Genomic DNA, 19,189 nt, shown 5'->3' on the forward strand with positions numbered 1-19,189 from the left:
TAGATCTTGAACTTGTTGGCGAATCTGAGGTTGTGATGCTATTGGCAGGCGGTATTGTCTCTTGAATACTGGATTTTAGTCCTTCAAGTGAATGTAATGTTCATACAGTTCGCATTTTCCAATTTTTGTTTTGATCCCCATGCGAATGTGTCGGCAAATTTATACACAGTTTCGTGTATTCTGGCACAGTACTTACCATCTATTTCCTTACTGAGGTCTATCATATTCAAATCCATTATTTTCCTGGCTTCTTCTAGTCGTTTCTCCTCTCCCTCTGTTAGTTTCCGATTGGGATCGAATAACTTTTCCAGTGTGTCCTCATCTACGGTTGCTCTGAAACATTTCCAGTGTGTCCTCATCTACGGTTGCTCTGAAACATTTCCAGTGTTCCGTGATGTCGGTGCCTGGAATGACTTCCAGCAGTTCTTCTGCTTTGCCGAGTTCCTGTCCTCCTAGTAATTTTATGGGCTGTGTGAATGGATTTGTAATTTTCACAACTGGATTATCAAATGCCAATACTGCATGAGGGATGATAAGTTGTTTTCCCTCAGTTTGTGTTTTGTTTGGAGAGAAGACTGGAAATGTTTTATCATCATAATTGTTGTGCAGCTTACGTGTCACAAACTGGTGTGCCCTTGGTTTTATTGTAGCGTCTTTAGTCAAAACATACATTGGTTCTAATTGTTGAGAGAATTTTTGGCTAGTCAGAGTTGATAGTTTTGAAACTTGTGCAGTTCTCTCTCTCTTTTCTGACTTTTGTTCCACCCTGTGGCCGAAATGCGTGATATGTGCTGTCTTGTTTGGTAGATCCAAAGTGAGTCTTTGTGGGATCCAGAAGTCGTTTCCTAAAAGAAGTTGTGACAGTGGCATCTCGACAACTCTAAATGTGTGTAGGAAACGTTTCCCTCCTATTTCAAATCCTAATTTGACTTGGTGGTGAGACCGAACATGTGCATAATCGGCGGTCATGAATCTTGTTCTCTTATTTATCAGGCGGGAATTTTTGTCTAAGTGGTGTCTGGATATAATTGACAGGTTTGCACCTGAATCCACCAAGGTGTGGATTGTACTTTCCCCAAATTTTGTGGCGATAGTTATATGTCCATCCTTTATGGAATTTATTTTGTTTATTTCTGTTGCGCTGTCGACCTTTGACGTCATCCAGTCTTGCAATCTTGATTCTGCTATCCCATTATTCTGTCGTCACATTTTTCCAGTGTGTCTGGGTTTCAGAGGCGAGCATGCGATGGCATGTTGCTGACGATCACTGGAAGAAGCTGACGTTGGCCTTTGGTCAGTTTCTGGGCTTTGAACTGTGACTGTGGACTTCCTTGATAGTGAAACTAGGTTGTCGTTGCTCAAGACATGTTTTCCCGAAGCTGAATTGTGAATTCCGTGCTGCCTCGGATTATGTTGTCTGAAGTTGTACTGTGTCTGGAATTCGATGTTTCGGAACTCGTTCTCCAGGAATGCTTATGCTGACAAGGGAAACGAAATGGTTGCAGTGCTTGTTTCCTCTTGTTGTTTCTGAACCTCCTGACCTGGTTATTTGCCGAAGAAAGGTGTTAACTTTTCCTTCTTCTTACGTCCATCTGTCTGTCCGTCCGGATAGTATGAAAGATCTGGTTTCCTCTGCGTCTTTTTTCATATAGCCTCTGAACGACGTTTCTTGAGAAAATTGGTTGATTTTCCTGCTATGTTGTTTGTCTTGCATTGAAGCTTCCGTCTAGACAGGCTCCCCGAGGTGTGTTGTTGTCCGACATCGCTTGTGATGCCATGGGCATTTTGGTTCACATACTTGTTCTGCCATACAGCATCCTGGTTGATGTACTATGACTTGTGATTTCAAACATCCTGACAGGTGTACTATTATTTCCAGCCTCTTCATGGCCTCTTCCGAGAAATGTATCCGTGCTGCTGGTTCGATATATTTCATCGCTAGATTGAGCCTTCCTATAGGGCTTCATAATAATATGCAATGTAGCGTAGATTGAGAATGAGCAATAATCTCACTTCTTCATAGGTCCATATTTGGTAATGGGGTCTTTTGTAGCCACGCACGAGCAGCACCTTGTACTACTAACAGTAAGAAATCTTTTCCTTGCTGACCATTCCATTGTAACTTGTCAGTCCAAAGATCATAATTCGTAAAAAATGTTCCAATCTCATATTGGCAGTTCGCAAACAATGTTGGCGGGTTTCCACTACTGTGGTTTGCCATTTCTCTAAGTGTCCTAACTTTAAGTCTCTAAATGCACTACAAATATAAATATACACACACACTACTTATATCTACAAAAGTATACGAAAGAAGAGTAAATATTCTTGGAAAGTGGACTATCTCTGTGTTAAAATTTGTTTTCTGATTTAGTTTTTCCAGTTTGTGGGATGCTCAACTTTACCTGAATATGTTTTATTTCTGGCTCTTCTTTTATTTCTTTAGGTGGTGGTTTATTCCACTAGCTTTTCTTATTTAAGCTTGGCTTTATAATTGTATTATGTTAAGTTAATATTAGTGCTTGCTTTCTTTTTAAACTACTGGATTACAATGAACTCTATTTCTTCCTCTCTATGTTACTCTGCTCGGTACCGAGTTTAAACCCAGGTGTTACGAGCTATATTCTACCGGGTTTTAACCCAGGCACCATCTACCATGTTACGAGCTATATTGTACCGGGTGTTAACCACGGTGCCATCCACCCTGTTACCAGGTATATTGTTCTGTCCCATGTAACAATATCCCATGGATTACTTGGAATCCAAAGCTGGTCTCCAAGATTAAATTTGAATCACTACAGGTAAGAAAAAAACACATTATAAGAAAAAAACTATTTATTATCCAACACAAACTGTAAGCTCGCATCTGATTTTCATACTTTCCACAATTAAAACTGCATTTCTTCAATTTGCCAAGAATGACTGGTGTTCGTATATCATCAAATTGATTTCATGATTATGCCTTTCCATTCAATGTCATCCACTGTAGAACAAACGTCCTATATACACACACACATGAAAACCCTACAATATGTGAACATATTTGAGTTATCCAGATCTGCTTCGTATGTACAAATTACAGTCCAATGAAAGATTATCATCGGAAAAGGGACAATCGTCCCTTGCCAGGAATACGCCCTTCTTGATCCAATAAACCTGCCTGGATGTCACCCAACCGTGGCAGCTTACGGATATCACCTCGTGCAGCAATGGCCGGTTGTGATCGTAGCAGTCTCTTTGCTACACGTTGTATGTCTTCAGCTGTAATATTTTCTGAAAAATTAAAATAGAATCATGAATAAAGAAAATGGTATATAAAATATGCTCTGCAATTATTAGTGTCTTTCCCTAACCTGTTATTCTTATGTACCCAGCGAAGGACACAGCAACACTGGGGTCACATTATTTGAGGATTATCTGTTAATGTGATATCTTGATAAATGTGTGTGTTTGTGTGTGTGTTGCAGAAGTAACAATAAATGCCGAAGGAGAGTAAAAGTAAAGCAAAAAGTAAAACATTGGGGACACCCTCAGTAGAAAACAAATATCAAGATCATGCCAGAGTGGGACAGAGACACAATAGTTAGTTAGCACCCCCTCCCCTCACCAGTTGTAAAATGAATTAACTTTAACCCTGCCTTCCCATTTCTTGTCATCGACTTAGGCTACATATTAGTTTAGTAGTTTGTCGAAACTAAATCAGGGTGGTCTGAATATCTGATAAATAAATGGACGAAGAAATTAGAAATATTTTCTCGTACTTCAACGCAGTGGCACAGCAAGGATTCTTTCTCTTAAGGAGGGTGGAGGTTTCACACGGCCAACTATTTTGTTCGTGATCCTTTGCATTTTTGATTCGATTTTTTTTTAAAAAAGAAAATATGTAGGTTAGACATAATACACATACATTTAAAGAATACTGTTTGGTAAAATTGTTTAAAGGATAGTAAACACTCCATTTTTGGACTTTTAATTGATGCGATGTGCCTTCAGCCCAAAAAGCCATCCTCCGGCTATTCCGGCCATGATTCCACGTAAGAGCAGCTCACATTACGCTTCTAATACTAATAGTGAGTTATATACTGAAGCAAAATAATAATTTCAGTTATGGAGGTTGAATTGGACATCTAAATTGTCGATGGTGACCTAACATCAAAAGGTTAATTGCATTCTGCTGTGAAGAAATAGCAGCGGACTCAAGTCTTGAGAGAGAAAAAATAAGCAGTGACTGGACTTTATTCACTGAAAATTTGTCACACAATGAAATGCCGATTGGAAGGATTGGAGCACTTCAAGCACTGTATACGTGTTATATACTTGTATACTCTGAGTGATGTAATTGGGGCTATTGGACCTACGGGCAAAGGAATAATTGCCCCTTGGCTCCACCTCCTGAGTTTGTGGGCCACTTTGAAGTTAAAAGTAACAGGTGTGAACAATGTCAGAAATTTATCTCAGATGTTATTTCAATCTCATACTGAGGCTTTGGGGCCTCCTTGTAAATATTTTGTGGGAAGTTACGTTCTAAATATCATGTAATATTACTAATTTGTAATGGTAAAAAAAAAAGGACATGAATTATCAAGTTTGTTTATTTACGTATTGTGTAACAATAAGGCATCGATCAAATGAACAACTGAATCTTTCTACCCGATTCACAAATGTACTCCACTACACTAAAATATGTTTACGAAAACTACGTAGCTATAAAGGTATGAGATGAGAGAAGTTTCCTATTTGATTGTCATCTGTGAGCAAGTAACTTAATTCTGAATTTCGGAGGAGAATGAAGTTGTGAATGTCAAGTTGCCTGGGCCCCTCTGGCTGAGACAATACGCCACTGCTTATTATCGAGGATGTCGTCATATGATATGTTACTGGGAACCAAATTTCTGTTTCATAAATTCGTTTTTTTTTTTAAATAAGCGACACTTTGTGCTGAATTTGTGTGAATATATAAAATTTCAGGAGCAGGGGGGGAGAGAGAGAGAGAGAGAGAGAGAGAGAGAGAGAGAGAACAATGCAGGGGCCCTACAGGCCCCCCCCCCTGCCCCTGCATTGCGAGGGTTGTGGGGGCGGCCGCTACGCCACTGGGGAGGTGCGAACCAGAGATTCATAGTGGAGACATTTTGCTGCCTGAGTTCAATATCTGTCTATAATACATTTGTCTCTATGCATATTCTATCGCCACCAGAACAACACATTAAAAGTAGCAATTGAGCATTGCTTCCTTTGAATTGACAGCTAAGGTGATGGATTGACATTTGGAGTGTTTGCAGGTTGAATCCAGACCATTCTCGTATGCCTGTAGTTGTACCATGTGCAATTTATGATTGTGTTAATTTGAATCAAAAGGCAGTTAATCTGAATCTTAAATGAAGTATTAAAAATATGGTAAAATTTAGTTGATAGTTTTGAATGGGAAAGATTAGATTTTTTTCTTCCTTTGTCCATTCAATCTCTTTTCGATATTTCTCAAAAGAAAATAGTACCAGGAGAAGTTGAGAAAGATTAGTTAGAGAGGCAGTCAGCAATAGGTTCCAGAAACCCAGGTTTACAGTTCCCGCGATGGGTAAATTCAGTGTTGCAGGGTGAACCTGTCCCGGATCTGTCTGGGCATTCCAAAACTGAATTTAATTTATTTATTTGAAAATTCTGAATACAAAAATATCTATTTTACTTCAGGATATCAACACAAGAAATGAAATGAACAAATACTGTCAAGTGGCATCTTGTGAAATGGAAAGACCATTTTCACAATACGAAGATTTACTTTCTGACAATCGCAATAGTCTGCTACGTGAAAACATCGATACATATTGTCTAGTATATTGAAATGCTAATATAAAAGGGTAATATATTGATAAATGCAACAAAAAGAGCATAGTGTTTCCAACAAGATATGTATATTATTATAATTGCAATATTGCAGTTTTTAAAGCGAACCTTCTGACAAAGGAATGCATGTCATATAATTATTTTGTTACATGAAACTAAAAACATTTGTAAATTAGTATTTTTTGGTGATCCTAAATAGCACAATTTATTACACTTTTATTTCTGTAATTACGTTCAGTGAGTTACTGATACATTTACTTTGCAGGTAAGGTGTAGACCCCCTTAAAATAGGTTATTTTGAAAATTTTTAGTGCATATTTTTGCCTTGTTTAGTGCATATTTTGGCTTTTTTTTAGTGCATACAAATCTGCCTCCTACTTATCATTGACCTACAATGCAAGTTTAAGAAAGAGGAGTACCTTAATTATAATTGGATGATACGTGGTGATGGAAGTAGAAATCGAGTAGATGAAGTATACAGTACCTTCTGGATATTTTACAGTGCATTTTTTAACGTAATGTTGTGTTCCACTTATGCATTCTTTGATGAGTATTATGGGATGCATATCTACTCTTGTGTCGACCTTTGTTCTGTATGAGCCTTGAAGTGCACCATACACTCAGGGCAATAACTTCAACCCAAAAACTATTATGCATTTTGCAACCCAATAAAATACACGGAGCTTTTGCACCTTCCAACGCACACCGAAGCAGAACGTCACACACTATGCCATTGGGGAAACCTGAGTCGGAAAATGAAGATGGGAGTGATGAAATGGAATTTTTCTTAAAACAAAAATACACCATTATGCAGTAGTGACTTGTTTCAGAAAATTACACACTTAAAGGGTAAATTTTGTTTTGCCTGCCTGTACAGAGAAATTCTACAAGGATCAAAGACTGATAAAATCATTTTAATGGTCCTTTTTATTATTTCATATTCAAATCACACCTACCTATTTCATTGATGAAATATTCAGGCCTTTTCCTGATGCCAGTAGCTAGAACCTGTCTGCCGATGTCCTCAAACACAACTGGCCTTGCTTCGAGATTCATGAGCAGCATGGACTGCAGCTGGGTTTTTGCTCGCTGGAAAGAGGATAATAGATACAAAGGGTTTATTTGTTAAAATTAAAATGAGTATATCAGAACTAAAGGCTGTGGGAAATACCCTACTTTCTAAATTCTAGGTAGTTTAACTGTAGATTAGTGTCGACATCCAACTCTATGTTAACTCTCCAAGAAAGATGTAAACAAATGTAGACATTTCTATATCATGTTGTCGAAGTTATGAGAACATCTGCCAGGACTCAAAACTCCAAACATGTCCTAGGAAAACTCTTAATGATTTAGAGGGTAGAGAAAGGTCACTGACAAGAAAATAGATTTCAACATTGCAGAAAGTGCTTTTGAAGATTTTGGTTAGGGCACTAAAAGTATCATGTAACTAATTGAATTAATTATGAAGAAAGGAGGATTTGTAAAATACTGCTAGGACACGAATTGCTCCTCTCTGACCAACTTGGGTTAGCCAGAAGCTCTATACGTCAGACATGTCTGAATTTCACAGAACCTGCCATGTTAAACCCCTAGCCCACACCTTTTTACAAGATGGCTAAAACGAAAGTTTCCCTACTTGGAGCCCTTTTTGAAGCAAGAGATATAGTGTGGATTCACAGCTGATTTCATTCTAGACCCCTTTTACTTTATCAAGTTGACACGGGAACATTCTATCAAATGTTCTGTTATGAGTGCATGACATGCTCAACTCCTTGCACAGTATATGGATCCTGTCTGCAATGGAGAATCCCTGTATATTGGCCATGAAGTGAATGACTACCTTCGTGCAAACTTTATCCATAATCGTGTCATCTCAAAAGATTTTGGCCATTTCATTTTCAGGACTTGAACCCATGTGATTTCTGTTTGTGGGAACTCCTGAAAGATTGTGTTTATCAGCAATGAGTATAGACTTGGCCAGAGCTAAAACCCAGCATAACAGCATGCCGCTACCATTCCCCGGAAAATGCTTCGTGCAAACGTTGATCATGCTGTCTTAGGCTTCCACAGGGTCATTCACCCTGATGGCATGCATACAGAATAGACATGAACTGAAACTAAAGTTTTGCATGCCCAACCTCTAATTATTTTTATTTCAGCACCACATTTCCACCTGGTGGCAATAATCTGAATTTCTTTTTCCTCTTTTCCCCCAGTTGTCACATGCTTCCCTATGGTCTGCATATCATCTATACAAAGTTTCACATCAATCTGTTGCTTTGACTGGGCTTCACAGGGCTCTGAATAGGGGGACTTCAATTCTCACCTGGTACAAAACAGAAAGGCTGGTGAATTCCCAACTTTATCCGAAAGACTCATTTTCAATGGTTCTATTAATTACAGTGGCCTCTTTACTGTTGGCAGACTTCTGGTTTCTGTAATTTCACTGCTTGCCACTAGGAGTCAGTTTGCTGCATTTGTTGCACGTGCTGGGTTTCAATTGCAGACAAACTGACTGCACGAGCAATCTTAGTGACAAGCAGAAAAAAGACAGGAAATCGAAACAAGCCCAGGAGTTAAGCAACAAGTTCCTTAATGGGTGGTGGAAGAGGCCACTGAAATTAATAGAACCATTAAAAGTAAGCTTCAAGGATAAAGTTAGTAATTCACTTATGAGTATTGATTACACTCTTTTATTCCCTAAACATGATCAAATCATTTACTCGTGAAAAAAAAGATGGATACTTCAGAGTATGGAATCCTGATTGCTGTATGCTAAACAAGTAGATAATGGCACTTCAATAAATTAAAGGTGGAAGTATTACTCTAATTTTCATTTAGCATCTATACCTTTAGATACCAATACGGAATGAACATCAGAAGTACGAGCCGCATGTAAAAAAAAAGGGCCGATAATTTTTTACGCGGGGTTGGCAACACTGATGAAGTTGAGCATGCGCAGAAGCATGCCCTAGTATTCTGTGCTTGCAACAGAGGTAGAATCGTCAGTGGGGTTGCGTACGTGCAAGTAGCAGTAAGGTGAAATGGTTGCCGTAATACAAAATCCCGCCAAATGTGAAGTGAGATCTGACATATGATTTCTGAACGCCAAAGGACAGAATGCAGCTGACATCCATCGGGAATTGTGTGCCATTTATGGACCGACAGTGATGAGTGAAGGGAAGGTCAGGCATGGTGCAGAGAGTTTCGGGAAGGGCGTAGCGGATGGCCTAGTGTTCAAACGGACGATCTGGTGGAACGGATTAATGAGAAAGTGCGTTCCAATCGCTGATTCACAATATCTGAACTCGCCAAAGAGTTTCCAGAAGTGTCTGCGAAAACAGTGCATCGAATTATGACTGACAACCTGGAGTGTCACAAACTGTGTGCGAGGTGGGTACCAAAAATGCTGACAGATGATCACAAAGAGCAAAGGAGGACAGATGCACCTGATTTTTTGGCTCGCTGGGGGGGGGGGGGGGGGAGGATGGGGATAACCTCTTTTCGCAGATAGTGATGGGGGATGAAACGTGGATATCGTACATCACTGGGGAGTCGAAGCAACAGTCAATGCAATGGTGACATTCTGGTTCTCCTAAAGCGAAGTAATTCAAACAAACACCATCAGTTCACAAAATCATAGCAACCGTGTTTTGGGACCAAAAGGGTGTGATTTTTGTGGAAATCTTGGAACCAGGACAAACAATTACAGCAGAGGTGTATTGCGAAACACTTAATAATCTGCAATGTGCCATCCAAAATCGGCAGAGAGGAATGCTACGCCCTGGAATTTTTCTGATCCATGACAACGCCTGCCCACACACAGCTGCTCGTACTGTTAAGACAATTGAAAGATTTTGATGGGAACTATTCAATCATCCCCCTTACAGGACTGACCTTGCCCCCAGTGATTTCTTTCTTTTTCTTTACCTGAAAAAGTGGCTTGCATTGAAGCGTTTCAACGACAGTGACGTGCTCAAGACATCAGTTCTGGACTGGTTGCATTCTCAGGCAGCAGATTTTTACGCAGAGGGTATACGGAAGCTTGTGCCACGCTATCATAAATGTCTGGAGGTTAATGGTGACTACATCGAAAAATACCCAAGGTATGTACTTGTTTATCAATCACAATAAATTTCTTCTCCTATAATTTTCTTGTTTTTTAAAAAAATATTGGCCCTTTTTTTTGACATGTGCCTCTCGTATACAGCCTCCAAATATGAAGCATGGTTTTGATGCTTTTCACATACCCTTCTGGACTGCCAAATACTGTAACTTTATTCCTGTATGTAGTCAAACCCCGATTTTATGTTTTTCAGGGTCCCGTAAATAAAAAACGTAAAATCCAGGAAACGTAAAAAGCAGGAAAGCATAAGGGAGGGGCGAAACTCATGTCAGTAAGAAATGACTACACAATCGACTTTTTAGGGGGTATATTGTATCAAAAATTATTTAACAACAGGAGAGAAGTATGATAATGAATGTCTAAGGACAAAAGCAAGACGTGCTGTGAAAGTCAATAACGGATTAACGGGAGTCACTTTCGAAGGTAGGAACGATGTGATGACTGTTTCTAACTGCCGCCTATTAGGTTCAGTTTATAACGATAAAATCTTGCTAATTATCAGGTAAATCAATTAGTCGCCGTAATAAGCAATAACATGTATTGGATGGTGGCTGTACACCGAGAGTTGGACGGCGGAGCACGGAGGACTAGCCTGTTTCCCGAGAGAAGAGGCCGATCCTTGGGGTAAAAAAAACATAAAATACAACTTTAGTACCAATGATCATGATCAGATTCACCTGAAATTAAAGACGGCGCAGCAGCAGATTATAATCGACAAAATCCCAAAAGCAGAATTTGATAGGAGATGAATTAAGCCAGATATTAAAGATTAAACAACGAGACTGGACAACAATAACTACAGACTCCCTGGCACTCTCTTCGGAAGGAACGTGCAGGTTACAATGGGCCCGGTCTTTGGGTAACCTCTCTTCGAGGTGCTTTTGGAGAAGGGTCAAAGAACTCCAAATACAGGGGCGAAGATAGCAGGACAAGAGGCTACGACTTGAGGACGATTTACCAACGCTTGGCAAGAGAGGGTACAGTAACGAACCTTTTGAATAGCAAATAAATAGACGCGCAGAGAAGCGGAAGACACAGTTTTACTCAGATTTTCTTCGACGTGTTATCGTGCACAATCTCTCGCGAACCACCCGCTTAAAGTATCCGCTTTGTGTGTCGCACCGTTCCGTGTTGTGTTTATTTCGCACGTGGCTGTTTACTATCAAGATGGAGTAGAGACAGCGAAAGGCCCCGCTGGGGAGGGCGTCCGACCCAGTTGCCACCCTTGAAGATGCAGAAATCCAATCTTATCGCCAGGAAACCATCTATTGACCAAGCCGCCAAGCATCCATCTCCACCACGAGGACTTCAGTCAGAGCCGACAAAGGTAAGCCGGAATGGACGTGAAAATGGATACGCTTCGTTTGCCCCGTCGTGACATCCAATGAACTCGCTTAATTATATAAAAAATCTCGAAGAGACATTGCTTATTACGGTGATTAAATTGTATCAACTATAATTTTAACATGTAAAACCGTACAGCTTCCAAGTATTCATTTATCCAAAGTATTTAACATTCAGATTGTACGACGCTATAAATTGTCTATATAATTATATAACAGTGATCCAAGTTCACCGCAAAAGTAACAATATAAATATTAACATTCAATTACAACAACATAAAAGGAGTAGTGTTTTGTCGTACAAGTTAAGCTCCTACCGGAACATGGTTTTTCCGGAAATGCAAAAGTAAATGTCAAATTAAGAACAGTTTTAATTAATGTAGCTAACTTCAAACATACCGCCGAACTACTTTTGTACTAATTACTCATGTCTATTGGATTGCCGAGATATGAATGCGTGAGTGAATGTATGAATGAAACGGGCAATGATGTAATGTTTATGCATGTGCTCTTTTATAGAAATTACAGTATATATAGAACTAACCCTGTGGTGTGATTTGTTCTACCCTATGTAATCTCTTGGGCTCCAACTGATGACACTTACCCTGGGACAAAAGGTAAATAGGTTATTAATGATTGCCTTTTGTTTATTTGTTTAATGGTTTTTGTGGGTTTGACATTACCACTGTAATGTAGAACCAGAACGACGTCAGGCACGTTAAATAAGTAGATGTCGGAGTTACAAGTTTATGCATCTGATCGTGTGAGATCTCAGTTTACTCTGTAAATTAGTAATTAGTTGCTATTTTTAGAAGTCCCATGTAACTGGAGGGGAGGGGGGTTGTGATCATTTACAGCCGGACGCCAAGCATCTTTATATACTGTAATCAAAGTGTCCTGAAGACATGCAAAATGGTTCAGATTCCACTTTGAGCTGCATATGTATCCAGTCCCGATCAGCCCAACAGCATGAAGCAAACAAAACAAGCATTGTCAAACTTACGCATTTTTAGAAGTCGCAATAAATTATCAGTGACGCGAGCAGGATTTTCAAAAGGGGAAGGGGGTTATGTATACTTTTTATAGTAGTCAGCCCTCACTTTGCCATCTTTTCCTGCCTTTGACTTTCTTTTCTTTCTTAGAAATACCAGCTTATGACCCTCATCACCCCCCTTTGGGGATGCCACTGATTGTTATTTACATCCATGTTAATTGACGATTTATTATTGGATTAGGAAGTCTTGCAGAGGGCAAACACCCCTTCCACTACGTGCATGGTTCGGAAGAAAAGCAGCGATTATATTATTCTTAGCATCATGTGCCTTTCCTTATTGCACTGCTCTGTGTGTTCAAGGTGTTTATCAGAAGGCAGAACAAGAAAAAAATAATCTTTTTACTAACTCCTCACTTTGTGTCGTACTCGTGTTTCCAAATCGTCAAAACAAAACAACCTTCGGAGAGGAGATTCAAAACAATGCAGTTTTTCTTCCCTTCAGAGTGGGTGAGTCCTACCTCAGCCATGAGACGAAACATTCGGCACTGGCTGCCAGCTGCCCGTTCCTCGCAGACACCCCTCCCACCGGTTTGTAAGGGAGGGGAAGGGGGAGACGAACAGGTGGTGGAGCGGCGCTGAAGGAGTCTTATCGGAAGTGTGATTATTCCCGGAAAAGTTCCAGGAAGAAAGAAGGAAGGAGGGGGGAGGGGAGAAGGATCACTGCTTGGAAGCTCTTTCATGTTGTCATGACAAAGATTCAGACATATGAGCAAGATTTCCGACATGGGGCATTAAAGAATGATAAAGGGGCTGAATCCTTCAATTACTGTATAGCTCTGCACAGTGCCAGAGTAATGAGCTCATGTGGGGAAAGATGGGCATCTTGCAGTACGCTATGTTCGTTGAATGCGCGTATTCAGGTTGAAGAGCAACTGCTTAATTTTAGATGCCAGAGGAAAGTCTTTTCGCCTTTATACAAGGGTCGTTCAAGAAAAAAGTTTCCTTTTTTTTTTTTTTTTTTTTTGGAGAAAGTACGAGCCCGATAAATGAAATGAAACTAGCAATGTGTTCTTTCGTCTTTCCTCTACATTTACCCACAATGCAATGTCTGTGCGGGCTACCGTGCATGCGCGGTACGTGATTAGTGTAAGTCATGCAGTGAGAACCATGCCCTGTCCATAAGGAGTAGCGAGTCATGGCGGAACAACGTGTTTTGGCGGTGTGGAGTAAAGATGAGATTCGCGTGGGTTTGTTTAGTTTAGTATAAGTTAGCATTTCAAATTTGATGGTCTGTTCGACCTTTAATTTCTTACATGATCTGATGCTTCTTTGCCTAAAAATTGGCATATAACTTTGTCCAATATGAAAATATGTTTGATATCCTCTCATATATTCCACTGCCATAAGTAGTTCTGTGATCTGGTATGAGTGGGCAAATGGTCTTGCTCCTATCGACATCCACAGGTTGTTGTTTATGGTGACTCTGTAATGTTAGTGCAAATGGTGCGAAGGTGGTGCAAATCATTTTCTGAAGGACGAACAAGCATATTCGATGAAGATCGGCCTGGTGGCCCTTCTGTAGTCAGTGAGCAGAGGCCAGCATAGTCTGCCTTTTACCTACCCGCTGCCCGCTTGCACGCGAGGACAGGTATACCTGCTCGCCTGCCCACGGCAACGAGTCGACTTGCATCTTTACCTGGGTTCTTGGTCTTCAAGGCACTCTGCGCTTACAAGGTAACTGGGCATTCAACGAGACCCGGGCGCCTGCAAAACCTGCTGGAAGGAAACAGCCCTCCGGCAGCATGTCGCTCCAGGTGTTTCATCACCACGTGGACATGTTCCCCAGTGTTGCCTACTTACGTAGCTCGTAAATCCTACGAAGTCCTAGGAGGAGCTCTCTCCTCCAAGGAGAATTTATATACTTAGCGATTTCAGTTCAGCGTAAGCAGTTTTTATCTTATTGCTAGGAAATGCATGCAATATTACAGCTTCATTTATCTAAATGAATGATCGAGCAAACAAAAATCTCCTCACTGAAAACTAATTGTTTTTCATTGCATGGTGCCTTAACCAGGCACGCAGTGGCGCAACCAGAGGAGGGCAGGGGGTATTGCTCACAACCTTAGATGGAAATTTAGTCTAGCCGAGGGGCCAGGGTGTGGGTCAAACATTAAAGTACAAGAAAAAACAGGCTAGCAGAATTTAAGAGTAGCAGGGCTAAAGGGTATTCAAGATGGAATTAATTTTCATATTTTTCTTGCATTTTCCTTCCAGACGGCCAAGCGCACCTCCAGAGGGGGATTGGAGGTGTAATTGCAACCCCTTGATTTCAAATTTTATGAAAGTAGAAATATATTATAAAATATTATACAGTCTCGTCAAGTTCAATGCCGTAGCAAGGGGGTAGCGGGAGTCGGCCCTGGGCGCCGAACGATCTAAGTGAGAAAAGTTTTAAAACAGAGAATGCCATGGCGGCCTGTGATATTATTTGCTATTAATGTTGGTTTGTTACGAGTTGGATGAATTGATTATGTAATGTATTTATATAATATATATGCTTTAATGAAATTTTGAATATGTACACAATTTAGTGTTAGCATATGTATTTCTTATTTTACGTCGCTCCATGTCAAAAGAAAATATTGTAGATGGAAATTTTACATGCTATATGTATGTACATTTGGAATGCATTTATCATGCACTTTCTTTCTTTCAAATACAGTTTGTGTGCTTGTTTCCCATTATTAGCTAATGCGAAACTGACGTGCTGAAAAAAATATTTCTAATCCTCTGTTTCAACACAAATGCGTGAGAACCGACTTCCACCCCCTTTTTGTATGATTTATGAGGATAATAATGCCTTTCATGCTACTTTTATTACTATTATTGTGATTGTTGTTGTTGGCACGTTTATCCAAGTACTTGCCCCCCCCAACGAGGGTAACGGCAATGCCCCTGGCTGGCTACGGCCCTGGTGTTCGCAGTAGAACAGTGTGTTGTTCGACTCGCGACCTCAGCGTCGAACGTGACATGTTTCAGTCCTGCCCTATATCACTATATATCTATACGTATATTGGTTGTTTACGACATGTACTTATGGATCCTGTGCCACGGAAAACCTATTTCAATCTGTGTGTGTAGGGGGGGGGGGGGAAGTAGCAACATTCGTAAATCTCATTTCATTGGCGATGTGGCTTACGACGCTTTGAGTTCCCTTTTCTAAGTAGTGAAAATATATTGCAGTTGGCAACACTGCAGACAGGTGTGCGCCCGGTGCAATTTCTAGTCGAAGCAACTACGTCATGCAGAGGGAGGGTGTGCAGTTGATTGAATGAACGCACTGAGACCTACTAGGTATCTTACGACTGCGGGTACCCGGCAGGTTTTCGATACCTGCCAAGAACGATCTGGGCAGGTGGTGAGGCAAGGTGCTCCAGCGAGGGTGTTGCGCAGGTTGCATGGCATTTCAGGAGCGATGTCTAGCGAACGGGTCTGCTCCAGGTCTTGTGCAGGCCTCTATCAGTGAGGCAACATGGTTGACAAAGTGAATGCACAGGTTTTGGCCAACCGTCAAATCAAGGTTCGTGAAACAGCAGCTGATTTGAACACTTCCGTCGGGACTGCACACAAAATCATCCATGAAAAATTGGGATACGTGAAGGTTTCATCACATTGGGTCCCACAACAACTCACTGCAGAACATCTCATGATGCGTATGACATGTTGCCTGGATTCTCTGACCTGGTACCACAATGAAGGGAACAACTTTCTCTGCCGTATTGTGACTCTGGATAAGAGCTTCGTTCATCACTACACTCCAGAATTCAAACGGACATCGATGGAATTGAAACAGCCGTGAAAAGTGTTCTTCGTTCCCTGGACTCTGAATTTTTTGCAGATGGCTTTCAAAAACTTGTGCAACGATGGGAAAAATGCTTGTGCCGCCTTGGAAATTATGTTGAAAAGTGAGAAAGGACCATGCTACTTGGTGCAACTTGATTTTTGCCTGTAACTTAAGATATAAACATAGGGAAACTTTTTCCTTGAACGACCCTTGTATTAATTGGTTAAGATGTCTCATGTAAGGGTACTCACTTCCACACGAGCAAGAAAATAGGGCCAGAAATACCTGGCAGTTTTCAGTAATTACAAGACTAGTGATTAGGGATGGACGATATTGGAAATTTGATATTGCAATATATCATCAAGAAAATATAGTCACTGACGAGACAATACTACGCTATGTTGCCATTCGTCACCGGACACCCCATACCAGTATGTTAATCCGGTCGCAGCACCATATCAGTATCGTGCAGGGCCACCTTTCGCCACAATGACGTCTGCAACCCTTCGAGGAAGACTTTCCACCAATTTGCGATACGTGCCAACGAGAATCTTGCCCCATTATTCCAGCAAAGCGGCAAACAGCTCAGTGGTGTTTTTTTGGGTGGCATGGCCTGGTTCTCAACCGGTGCTCCAACTCGTCCCAAAGGTGTTCAATGGGGTTGATATCTGGACTTTGGGCTGACCAATCAAGTTTATGCACACCCATGTCCTCGAACCACGTGTTGATAATGCCTGCCGCATGACATGGAGCATTGTCGTGCTGAAACAGGTATGGGCCAATACCGAATTGTTCCCACAATGTTGGTAGCGCAGAATTGTGCAGAACTTTTTGGTATGCATCAGCATTCATGTTCCCCGAAATAAAACAAGAGGACCAAGACCATACCACGAAAAGCAGGACCACACCATGATGCCACCTCCGCCGAATTTCACTGTCGGTACGATACAGTCCTGTAAACAGCATTCACCGGGTATACGCCACACCCACACACGTCCATCGGACCGCCACATCTGGTAGCACGATTCATCACTCCATAGGACGGATTTCCATTGTTCGAGAGTCCAATGGCAGCGTTCCTTGCACCACTGTAAGCGACGGGCCGCATTGCGGGCTGTGATATGCAGCTTGTGAACTGCTGCGCGACCATGAAAACCAAGTGGGACGATCTTCCAGCGGACAGTACGATCACTTGCAGCACTACTGGAAGCCGATCGAAACTCCTGTGCCACCATCTGTAATGACGCCTTCCAGTTTGACTTCACCACACGTTTCAAGCATCGACGGTCACGATATGTTAATATTTTCTGTTTACTGGGTCTGGGTCAGCATGTCATGACACCCTCTCGCTTCCACTTCACAATAACATCACTCACTGTCGACCGGGTTATCTGAAATTTGTTGGAAATCTCACAGGTCGAATGCCCAAAACTGTGGGCTCCAATGATCATTCCTCTTTCCACCTCACTCAGTTCGCGTCGTCTGTCCATATTGACTGCTGTAGCTGGTATGAGTGTATTCTCAACCGGCAACGCCTTTTATAGGTTGTATGAAGTGTACAGACGATCCCAAGCACTTTTTGAGGGATGTCCGGCGACGAATGGCAACATAGTGTATATTTCTTCCATATCGTGGTATCAGTGATATATTGTCTCCACGATATATATCGCCAAATATCGTGATGATATATCGCTGACATGATACATATCGCTAAAATATTGTGACCATATATCACCAACACAATATATATCGCCAAACACCATGACGATATATCGCTGACACGATATATATCACCAAAATATCATCATGATATATCACAGACATGATAAATATTGCTAAAATATCCTGATGATATATCACCAACACGATATATATCACCAAAATATTGTGACAATATATCACCGACATGATATATATCACTAAAATATCATGACAATATATCACCAACATGATATATATCGCCAAAATATTGTGACGCAATATCGTCTAGTTGATATCGCGATATATTGTCTGGACGATATATCGCCCAACACTGATAGTGATGATACCATAGGGGGCATGAGAAGGCAACCCCTCCTCCTTTGCAAATTAAAAAAAAGGTGAAGGTAAAGTTCTCCATGCTGTGATGAATATATATGGAGGGATGTGGGAGATTGTGTGATCAGCACCATGCTCTGGCCACCTTTACCCACATATTCTTCATTTTTTTTTTTGCCCATTTGAAGGTGATATGATCAGCACCATGCTTGGGCAGCCCCCTTGCTCTTTTGGCCCAAATACACATTTTAATGACATTTAGATGTGCTTTAAATTTGGCTGCTCTCAGAAAATATTGCCGCACCCCTCGCTTATTCATTCATTTTTCCTAGCCCCATCACTTTACAACATACGAGTTCTGCCTCACGTAGAAGAATCATTTATCCCAACCTCGCCACCCCCTCCTCCCCCCCCCACATGATTGAGTTGACATGAATATTATTCCATCAGAGAGTAAAATATCGGCATATCTGCCCATAGAAAAAAAATGATCACTCTTTCTTTTGTTTTATGTTTTTCAATTAAATATGCAGGCCCGTTAATTATTATGAATATGAATATATACAGTTGTTAGTTGAAAATTTACCAAGTGATTAATATAATGCTATTCAATGAAAAAATAAATAACTATTGTACTTCCTCATTTTCACTAAGTCATTACAATTAAGGTGGTGTAAAAAATCAATATAAAAATGTGGCATATATCAAAGCTTTACAATGTAACCTGTATACCACCTCAATTATATCAATACAAATGAGAAACAACAAAAAATTAAGTCATGTACCTTTAGAAAATATGCAATAAGTTTAATGATTATATTTTTTAATTTATTGAAAACAGTATATATTTTGGAAATTCAGAACGTGAATGGGTTCTGTGACCAACCATACACCTAAAAAAAATATATACGCGGGCCATACTTTGGAATCAAATATCTCCATTATTTGAGTTTTCCACATACTGGAACCAATTTTATATTACGGAAAACATAGAAATCTGTCTATTAAAA

At 40.6% G+C, this 19,189-nt stretch overlaps 1 protein-coding gene across 2 annotated transcripts in view; it reads right to left on the reverse strand.

The window, feature by feature from the left end:
- Window positions 1-2,826: 2,826 nt before the first annotated feature.
- LOC145977789 (mitochondrial-processing peptidase subunit alpha) overlaps window positions 2,827-19,189 on the reverse strand; it is a 66,895-nt gene continuing 50,532 nt past the window's right edge. For both annotated transcript variants that reach the window (XM_083110072.1, XM_083110074.1), the window contains exons 11-12: window positions 6,792-6,924; window positions 2,827-3,270 (exon numbers count right to left, since the gene is read on the reverse strand). In XM_083110072.1, coding sequence (XP_082966198.1) covers window positions 3,095-3,270; window positions 6,792-6,924 — 309 coding nt within the window. In that variant the 3' untranslated portion in view covers window positions 2,827-3,094. The remainder of the gene's footprint in view (window positions 3,271-6,791; window positions 6,925-19,189) is intronic.

Source organism: Lepisma saccharinum, chromosome 23, assembly GCF_977018435.1.
Source record: "Lepisma saccharinum chromosome 23, izLepSacc3.1, whole genome shotgun sequence".
NCBI classification, from domain to species: Eukaryota; Metazoa; Arthropoda; class Insecta; order Zygentoma; family Lepismatidae; genus Lepisma; species Lepisma saccharinum.